The sequence below is a fragment of the Penicillium macrosclerotiorum genome (genome assembly GCF_028827735.1).
Source record: "Penicillium macrosclerotiorum strain IBT 26536 chromosome Unknown utg000001l_segment0_segment0, whole genome shotgun sequence".
Classification (NCBI taxonomy): Eukaryota; Fungi; Ascomycota; class Eurotiomycetes; order Eurotiales; family Aspergillaceae; genus Penicillium; species Penicillium macrosclerotiorum.
Window position 1 is genome coordinate 3,435,229 of NW_026643081.1, and position 10,778 is coordinate 3,446,006.

General features: G+C 38.2%; 1 protein-coding gene across 1 annotated transcript; it reads left to right on the plus strand.

The window, feature by feature from the left end:
• N7462_001163 (uncharacterized protein) lies at positions 1-1,762 on the plus strand (the record flags this gene model as incomplete). The annotated part of the gene is made up of 4 exons (XM_057072889.1): positions 1-32; positions 85-117; positions 505-1,301; positions 1,374-1,762. 4 exons carry the CDS (start codon positions 1-3, stop codon positions 1,760-1,762), a joined length of 1,251 nt encoding a protein of 416 aa, XP_056939419.1.
• Between the last annotated feature and the right edge of the window lie 9,016 nt (positions 1,763-10,778).

Consider the following 10,778-nt stretch of genomic DNA (forward strand, 5'->3'; position numbering starts at 1 on the left):
ATGCCCGCAATCCTGTTTTCTCAAACGGGCCTGTCTATTCGGCATTCGCTGGCAGTAGGACCAGAGATACAATGACTTGTTCAGGGCCGGAGAAAAGACCGGTAGATTGCTGCACATGTAAGTGAGGGCCGTGGTGCCCCGTAAATTGCAAAATAAAATTGCATTATGCATGGGTTGATGCATCTATGCACTATGCGGGCATTCCGAATTTCAGCCACGCCGGGCTCTTTCCGGGAATTTGTCCGGGGATTTGCCCCGCATATCGGAAACTACTCTATTGGCGGTCAATGCGGGGTTTGAATCTGCGAGTTGATTCAGGAACAGGAATTTCGTCATACATAATGAGGAAGACTGATCTGCTCATAGCCAACCAATTTCGACCACTATTTCTTGCCCCTCGCAAATGCGATGAAGGTCCGTTGATTGAGGTCTGAGATACAACTTCCGAGGAACTTACTGGCTAATCTTTTCCGTCTTATTCAATTAGTCTATTAATTTTCTTAGTGCTACTGTGGCCTTTCTCGTCCACATATCCAATGCGAGCGTGACTGATATCCCTGGCATCTATGGGCCTCTTCCGGTGGTAGCTGTCTCCAATGTGAACAACATAAATCTATATCTGAAGAAGCACCCAGGTGACTTTGTCCATCCTGGACTTTGGCACACGCACGAGGACCTGGAACGCGTTCGCAATAATGTCTTGTCCAACACCGAGCCTTGGGCATCAACATACGCCAACTTCAGCGTTGACAGTTACTCCCTGGCAAATTACACCATGAAAGGCCCCTACTCTGTCTTGTCTCGGGGGAAGATCAGCAACTACACGTCCTTTGCCAGTGACGCACGTGCTGCGTGGCAAAATGCGCTTATGTGGTATATCACTAAAGATCAAAGCCATTGGAACCGCAGCACTACCATTCTAGACGCTTGGGGCTCGAAACTTACCGACATCATTGGTACTGATCGGTCTCTCATGATTGGTCTGGACGGAGACCTGTTCGTTAATGCCGCTGAAATTATGCGCTGGGAGGGAAATTGGACCGAGTCTGGCATGTCTTGGAAAGGAGGATCCGGCTTCAGTAATCAGCTCTATTGGCTCTTCTCTCGACAGGGGGCAGTCATTGGGCAGGCGAATTACGGTATGGTCAGCATCAAATCGTTGTTGAGCTTTGCAGTCTACTTGGATGATGTCAACCTTTATAACTATGCCATGAACGCTTTCATCAACGACCCGTGCAGCAGTGTTTTTGCCATGTACAACCCGTCTACTGGACAATCTGTGGAGTCCGGTCGGGACCAAGGTACTTTATCGTTTATTCCGCATTCCTTTATGTGAAAAATTACAGTTGGACTAATTTTTGAATCGAAATCAGGCCACACACAATCGGGCATTGCATGGACCGCTTACGGAGCCCGAGTCGCACAAAGCCAGGGGACTGATCTCTATGGGCTTGGGGATAATCGGTTGTTGAAAGCAGCTGAGTATACCGCCAAGTTTAACTTGAATGAGACGGTGACCTATGATCCAGCATGGCATAGGTGTGAAGCCGTCATGGTCGGCGCGCCTTGGCCTACCATCGCCGAATACAATAAACAGATCTCCCATACGCTACCAATCTGGGACATCATTTACTACCAGTATGTTGTGAAGCGGAAGTTGAAAGGGCCGTGGACAACTGAGGCCCATAAGAAGGAAGGGAATGAGGTGGCGGTAACTTCGAACGACCATCCAAGTTGGGGTGGCCTTATTTGGGCTTATTAGGTGGCTTTGCTTTCGACTATTCAGATCTCCTCCCTTGAAAGGAAGATATATGACTAGATCTAGAGTTTCTCTCGCGGTAGTTTTGAGTTGCCAGGCAGTTCTTTCACCTGTATTACGAGCCCGGCATCCTTGATAATGAGCTGCTTCTCTTCATGTGCAAGTAAGATAATCCAGTGGGTTCTTGAGGTCCTTTATTGTCTACCTATTCTATCCAAACTCGTTGCCTTCGGGGACTTGAAATACCATCCGCCCATTCTTTCATATATTAAAACTTCACCTTCCGAGACGGGCTTAGTCTCAAATCCCGCGAAGAAGCTCCAAGTTTAAAGGTCATATTTCCCGGGAGCCACGGCCCACTCCTGAGCGACAACATCCTAATGCAATAGGTCTCGGCTTCTCAAGTGAAGGTGACACTCGAGGACTGACCGACCTCAGGAAGATTCTTTCAAATCCACGCAGCAGACGAACAGGCTGATCAGCTGCATCTGGGTAAGAGACATACAGCTATTATTATGGCGAGGAAGCTAGACTGTTCAGCTTTAGCCTGGGTCAATGACGAGCTTTAGAGAAATTAGGGTAATTACCTTGTAGCAAGGGGCCTCCCTAGCGAAGAATAGCTGAGGACCGATAATATTTCTAGCGCAATAGCACGTGAACAAAACTGTGATCACAGTAGCTTATTTTGTGAAGCCTCCTATGTTAGAGCTGACTAGAGCTATTGAGAGAGGCATGCTACTAGAGAAGACTTGCATAAGGCAAAGTCCAGCGTATTTCGCTCTAATAGTGTCGTAAGTATAGATAACAACGGCGCTAGTAATGCTAGAGCGCTACGAAAACTCAAAATTCGTTATCTCTATTAGTGCCTTACACCGCCCCCCTAACCCTATCCTATAGTACCAGGTGCAGTGAGGCTTACTATAAGGCGGTTAGAGTCTTTTAGTATAGGCAGTATTTTGACGCTAGACCTTACTGTAATTAATTTTCTAAGGCTGACTGCAAGCCTTTTTCCTCGTACGATTAAGCTTAAATTTTAGGATATTTTAATTCGGAGTATCTACTATCTCCCGTTTTAATTTAAGCTTCTATAGTTATAATTTACTCTTATACGATCTAACCCTAATTTACTTAAAATAGCGGAGATTTTTTAATAGGGTACGACCGGGAGGACCTATATCCTTAGTCAGCTCTAAAGTTAGATCTTCTTCTCTAGACCTATATATAGGGTTATCTCGTACGACTAGTTTATATAAAGACTTTATTAACCTTTCTTTTATTTTTTAATTTAGAGATATTAGAGCTTATTTTTAATTAGCCTATATTAAGGGTTTTATTTATAGTTAACCTTTTTTTATTCGTACGAATTACTAGAATAAAGAAGACTAGCGATTAGATCTATTTAAAACTCCGCGACTTTAGAATTTTTATTCGCTCTAGATATTATCCTTAGAGAGTTAAAGAAAAAGTCGTTACTACGTTCCTCTTTATCGTATAAGAGGCCCCTTAGTAGATCTTAGCTTCTTTTCTACTATTTCCTATATTTAAGAACTTCCTAACCCTCTTATCTCTACCTCCGACTCTATCTTATACTTACTCTTACTCGATACTTACTCTTCTCCTCTAATCCTATCTTTCTCTATTATAGTAGGTACTATACCCGTAGGCGCTCTTATACGAGTTAGGTATAAGCTAGATAAAAGCCGCCTATAGAGTTAAGCCCTTTTCTATATCGTACGTCTAGTATATATAGTAGAGGGTAGCGCTAAATATAAGATCGTATAACTAACTCGTACTAGTAATTAGGCTTTACTATAACTCTACTATACTCTATAGTAATAAGAGGTCTAGACCTAGCTATCGTATAAGTTTCTAGTAAAGATAAAGCTAAATAGGAATCTTATTATTACTACTAAGTAGGTTAGTTCTTACTCCTCTTCTTTCGTACGTACTTTCTAACTAGAATTCTTATTCTAGATCTAGGCCGGACGACCCTTATACGTAAATACCCTCCTAATAATCTCGCGCGGTTAGCGATTTACTAGACTCTATAGGAATTCCCGATATAGGTATCCCTTCTATAGTATCGTACGACTCCTAGGTATATAGTAAGAATATTATACAAACTATAAATAGAAGGAATAAGCGTCTTAGTATTTATTTAGAGATATAGTAGAGCTACGATTTATTCCTCCTACTAGTATCTCTCTACCTACTATAAATTAGGTAGAAGTATTATAAGATAGTAATAGCTCGGATAGCGAACTACCTATATAGCGATATAGTTAGGTTAGAGAAGAAGTATAAGGGTTTATTATTATTCGTATAATAACTTTTAATTCTTATAAGATAGTTAGATTAGGAATTTAGGAATTCAAGGCGGAGATAAGTATAATAATAAGTATACTAGATTTACTCCTAATATATTATATATATAATAAGATATTATTAAATATTAGTAGAATTCTATATAACCTTTATAGAGATTAAAACTCTTCTTCTATCGTACGATCTATATATTTAGAATATATAAGGGTAGGTAAGTAAGAAGGAAATAAGAGAGAGCGTAGGTATTAATATCGGGAAGTAATATTAATACCTATATAGATATTTTACTCGTATAATTAAATTTCCCTTAATTAATATTATACCTATATAACTACCCTATAATCGTATAAAGGAATTTAGACTCTACTTCTCTTTTATAATTAGGTTTATATAATTAGTAAGGTATTATAGATTCTAAATTATATTCTAAATTCTTTAAAGTAATATACTCCTAACCTAACTCCGTATCCTCTATAGTAAAAAAAAAATAATCTAAAAGTAAATTAGTATTATATAAGAGAAAGGAAAATCTTCCTTCTTACTTTAGAATACTACGTATTACTAGAATATATTAGCAACTATTATTTAATAAGTAGGAAGAGGGAAGAATATACTATTTAGGCCTTATCCTAAGGATTAAAGAATTCCTTCTCGACGTCCGAATTATCCTAGACCTTAATAACCGTAGTACTTAGACGATTATCGATTAGTATAATTAGGTTTATCAAGGTTCTACTAGTAAGCTAGGGTAAACTAGGTAGAATAGGAAGCTAATAGTAGAACGTATAAATATAGTTATAAGGTTAACCGTCTTATACGGAGTAATAAGAACTAAAGTTAGGCTATTTATAATTCGTATAACTACTACTAAAGTAGCCTAGGAGTCGTACGTAGTAAGGAAAGGGGTATAGAAGGGGATTTATATCCGTATAACGATCGTATATAGCTACTAGCTCTTAGCCGCGGGACTAGATTAGTAAGGTATTAATATATAATAGCCGCTATAAAGCGATTTATTATATATTTAGAAAACCTTATATATACTATATATTATACCTAGGGAGGTTTAATACCGTACGTTACTTACGAGAGTAAGTAATCGTATCAAGGTTAAGCCTACTAAGAGGAAGGGGATAAGAGTTTCCTTATTAATCGTATTCGTACTATCGTACGAGCTAATTAAGCTATCGAACCTACTCGAAGGTAGTCCTACGAGGAGGAGGGCTAGGATAAGTAACCCTAAAGAGGCAAGGAGGGAGGCGGGGATAGTTATATAGCAGCAGACTATCGTACGAGCTACGAATTAGTATCTTATTTATTAGATATAGCACTTACTCTTCTATCTTAGAGCTTCTACGGATAAGATATATACGACCTAAATCGTACGAGTACTCTTAGGGGAAGATCTATTAGGTTTCTAGAAAGGGAAACGTACAATATAAAGGTAATAGTTAGTTAGAATAAAGAGAGAGATTAAGGTCGATAGGCTAATAAGATACAGAGAGGTAATATAAGAACTATTAGGGGTTCGAGGAAGGGAAGGTTAAAGAGGGAAGAAGGAGGTATAGGAGATATAGAATTTATAGACGTGATTATACGATTAGAATCCTATAGATTTCTATAGAAGAGTATAGGATATTAAATAATCTAAGCGCGGTAGCCTAGAGAAGATTAGATAACGTATATAAAATAGACGACTAAGTTAGCACGGAATCCTCTAGACGCACGGTAGCCTTAGGAACGTTATACGATATATATAAAATAGACGACTAAGTTATTATAGAAAGCTCCGGACGCGCGGAAGCCTTTAGAACGTTACACGATATATATAAAATAGACGACTAAGTTATTATAGAAGGCTCCGGACCCGCGGTAGCCTTAGGAACGTTACACGATATATATAAAATAGACGACTAAGTTATTATAGAAGGCTCCGGATACGCGGTAGCCTTCGGAACGTTACACGATATATATAAAATAGAACTAAGTTAGTATAGAAGCTAATAGACGCGCGGTAGCCTTAGGAACGTCGTACGATATATACTGCTAGGAACTAGGTTGCTATAAACCTACATAATACCCTTTCTAATACTAGATCTTTTATACGAGTAATCTTTATAATAGCAACGAGCGTCTAATCGGTAATACCGCTAAGAACTAGGTTACTATAAACCCGTATAATACCCTCTCGTACGAGTAATCTTTATAATAGTAACGAGCGTCTAATCGGTAATACCGCTAAGAACTAGGTTACTATAAACCCGTATAATACTCTTTCGTACGAGTAATCTTTACACTAGTAATAAGCGTCTAATCGGTAATATCGCTAAGAACTAGGTTGCTATAAACCCGTATAATACCCTTTCCTATAAGTAATCTTTATACTAGCAACGAGCGTCTAATCGGTAATACCGCTAAGAACTAGGTTACTATAAACCCGTATAATACCCTTTCGTACGAGTAATCTTTATAATAGTAACAAGCGTCTAATCGGTAATACCGCTAAGAACGAGGTTGCTATAAACCCGCATAATACCCTCTTATACGAGTAATCTTTATAATAGCAACGAGCGTCTAATTAGTAATACCGCTAAGAATTAGGTTGCTATAAACCTATATAATACCCTCTCGTATAAGTAATCTTTATAATAGTAATAAGCGTCTAATCGGTAATACTGCTAAGAATTAGGTTACTATAAACCCGTATAACACCCTCTCGTACGAGTAATCTTTATAATAGCAACAAGCGTCTAATTAGTAATACCGCTAAGAACGAGGTTGCTATAAACCTATATAATACCCTCTCTAACACGAGTATCTTATCTCTAATATTAAGAAAAGTCTAAGTTACTAAATTAGTTTAAGGTAGAGTAAAGCCTACCTAGAAGGTAGCTTTCTAAAATTTAAATTTATTTCTTAGTTCGTACGAGTCGATTACTAATAGTATAAGCTAAAATATTAGGCTACGTAAGCAGGTAATCTATTAACTCCCTCTCTATAATATATATTTCTTCTTCTTCCTTCTAAAAATTCTACTTCTATATATCCTTTATCTTCTTACCCTTTACACGATAGCCCTAGATCTTTATTCTAATATAGAGGAGCTCTTTTATCTACTCCCTAAACTACCGATCTTACTCTATCGAAAGTGTTAGTATACCGTATAATATAGCTAGATTTCCGCTTATCTCTACTCCTCTCCTTATCGTATCTCGCCTATAACTATAATTCAAATCTAGTAGACTATCTTATTACGCTAGCTAGAGCTTCAGGCTAAAGTCGATATAAACTAGTTTATCGCGACTATATAAGCGCCTATTATAGGACTCTCTCTTTTTTATAATAGAATTCGATATCGCCGAGATCCTTCTTACTAGTATATTTGCTATATGATTAAAGGTATAAAGAAGTACTAGCGTATATAGCACTAGTAGCTAGCTCGGCCCCTAAATCGACTATTAGATACCCTAGCTACTCCTTTAGCTACTTAAGAGGAGCTTACTCGGTATACTAAGCAAGTTTCTTATCAACGTCTCTTCTATCAAGGTCCTAGTTCTTACTATTTTACAGTCTATAGGATCGTACGACTAGTCGAGTAAGTAGCCGACCCTAAAACCCTTAATACTCTCTTCTAGAACCTTGAAGAGTAGTACTAGCGGATCTTCCTTAGAACTAATCGAATAGTTAAGACTACTAAGATCGACGAGGCGAGTCCCTAGCTTTATCGTACGAGATAGACGTACTACTTAGTAGGCTAGGTCCCTAAAACCCTACTATCTCTTATTAAACCTCCTACTATTAATCCGTCTAAGCCTCTCTCGGTAATCTTCTAAGCTATCGAGGGTATAGCTCGTACTACTTAGTAGATTGCTAAGTATTATAGCTATCTTATCTAGATTAAAGTCGTACGAATAGAGATCGACTAGACCCCGAAAGCGCTGCTCTAGGCGTATATAGACCTTAACGATATCGTACGATATATACGTCTATAGTAGTAGATTATCTACTTCTTTGCTTATACGTAATAGACGCCGGATCCCTCTTACCCGCCCTACCGCTTTAGTCGCTGGTAGTACCGAGCCTAGGATACTCTTTAGCGTTAAGCCTAGCTTTCCTACCTATCCTCTAATCTATACCTAAGTAACTACGATCGTATAATCCCTCCGCGGCCTACCCTATTTTACTTCTAGCTGTTAGAGAACGCCTATCTTAATTTCTACCTAGAGCTCCTTAATTAGCGCGTTAGGGCTAATAAGTATAAATATACCTTAGTCTACGCGTTAGTAGTCCTCGGTCGATCTCGTATAGGATAGTAAACCCCCGATAGCTATCTACTAATCCTCTTAAAGATTATTAAGATCTCTTAGTTTATAGTCCTCGGACGTGCTTTATAGCTTAATCTATACGTAGAGTAGATTATCTAGTACTTTAGTAGCGCTCGTACGACTAGTAATCTAGAGATAGTTAGTCCGCTCGACGATCCTAAGTATTACTTTATATACGAGGATAAAGGGTATTAGAGTCCCCTTCTCTCTACCTTCTCTAGTAGCCTATAAAGTTCCTCTCCCTCTCCTCTCCTATTTAGCTAGGTCCGCTATCGTACGAGTAAGACCTTCTAGGAGTAGATAAAATTTATAATAATAAGCTTTATAATCCGTAGTACTAATACCCCTCTATAATAGATCCTTAACCTTCGTACGTATAGTATACGGGTTAGTTTTAGCTCTACCTAGCTAGGCTATATTAGATAGATCGGCCCTAATCGACTCCTATATAAGAATCTTACTTTTACTATTAGTAATCTCCGGGGCTAGGTCTACGGTCTTACTAAAATACTAGAGATCCTTCTCTCGTCCGAGCTTCTTCTTCTTGATAATTCTACCCCGCCCCTAGCGGTTCTATAGACTACCCTTATTAATAATCTAATTAAAAGTAAGGCTAGCTAGAGTTTTCTATATAATTCTTATACGAAGTAGCCTATATAAGGGGATTAGTAGCTTCTTACCCGTATTTACTAGGAGCCCTCTCTATAGCAGCGGTTCCTCGATATTTCTACTACCTACTTCTATACGAAAGCTATCTAGCGTTATCTCTACTAGGTCTACTAGTTTCGTAAGAAACTTAGTATCCTTATCTATCTCTATAGAGGGCAGCCTACTCGTGTCCCTAAGCTTCTCTCTATACGATATCGTAATACGGAGAATACCTACCGGAATATCTTTATTAAGGACAGCCTTATTATAATCGTTACTTGCTATTATAAAGGCTTTTATATTAGTAACGACCTAAAGATTATCTATCGGTATCTACCTCGTGCGCTTAGTATAATTCTCGTACGATATCTCTAGCTTATCTTACCTCTTATAGAGCGCTTTAATACTATTAGTAGCTTACCGGATTCTCTCCCTACTACGTCTCGTACGACGTTACTCTAGGGACTAGACCCTCTTAGCTAGCGCCTATAGTTATTAGAGTAGTTCCGCGAGATCCTCTAGCGAGAATCTAAGCTTAGTCTCTAGGGGCAGAGCCTTAATATTATAGCCTAGCGAAATATAGCGATTACTATTAGCCGTCGTTTCCTTCGTACGACGAGTACCTTCCCGTAGAATATATAGTATAAAAACGATCCGGACGAGGCTATCGAACCGGACGACGAGGTAAGCTAGATCTAGTCTGCGGTCCAGCAAGCTGTTGCTGGAGGTCCCGATCCAATCAGATCTAATTATTCATAGGGGTTCTCGCGGGCGCTAAGCCTAAATCGGGACGCTAGCCAGCTTGCTGGAGGTCGGTATACAGCTTGCTGGAAAATCCTTCTTACCTCTCTCCTTCTCTCTAGTCCTTGAATATTTTTAGAAAATATTTTATCTTCTCTTAAGGAAATACTATCTAGAAAGTTTTAGCTCTCTAGACCTAGTAGTTATTAAATAAATAGATATTAAAGATTTGAATTATTTTTAATGTTCGCGACCGTAGAAGGGTCAAGAGCGGGAAGGTTCTGCCGCGACTTACCGCCTTTCTATATATTTCTATAGGGGAGTAGTAGTAGTAGTAGGATAGTAGTAGGATAGTAGTAGTAGTAGTAGGATAGTAGTAGTAGTAGTAGCAGTGGTAGTAGTAGTAGGATAGTAGTAGGATAGTAGTAGTAGTAGTAGTAGTAGTAGTAGTAGTAGTAGTAGTAGTAGTAGTAGTAGTAGTAGGAGTAGTAGGAGTAGTAGGATAGTAGGGATAGTAGGGAGAGTAGGATATTATATAATATTATAATATAAGATTGTATCTAATCTAAAGATAATATCTAAAGCCTAAAGATATAGTAGCTAGTGTGATTTATATTTATATAGTTTAGGGTTTAAATATATAGAGTGAAGAAATATATACAGAGATATATCTTGAAATATATATTTAAAACGATAGTAGTTTAGACTTTTAAATTTTAAATAAAGCTATAGAAGTTAGTTATTAGATAAACCGCTAAACCGCTAGGGGTTAGTAGAAAATAGATAAGAAAGATAGATTAATAGAAGAGTAGTTAATAATTTAAAGTAAGATAAAAAGAAGAGATTTAATTAGATAAATAGTAGAGAAGAGTTTAAAGATATTTAGAAATAATAGTTAGTAGAGAGTAAGAGGTAGTAGTTTAGAGAAGAAGAAGAGTAGAGAATAAGGGAGGGGGGGGGTGGTAGGGGTTTAGGGTTTA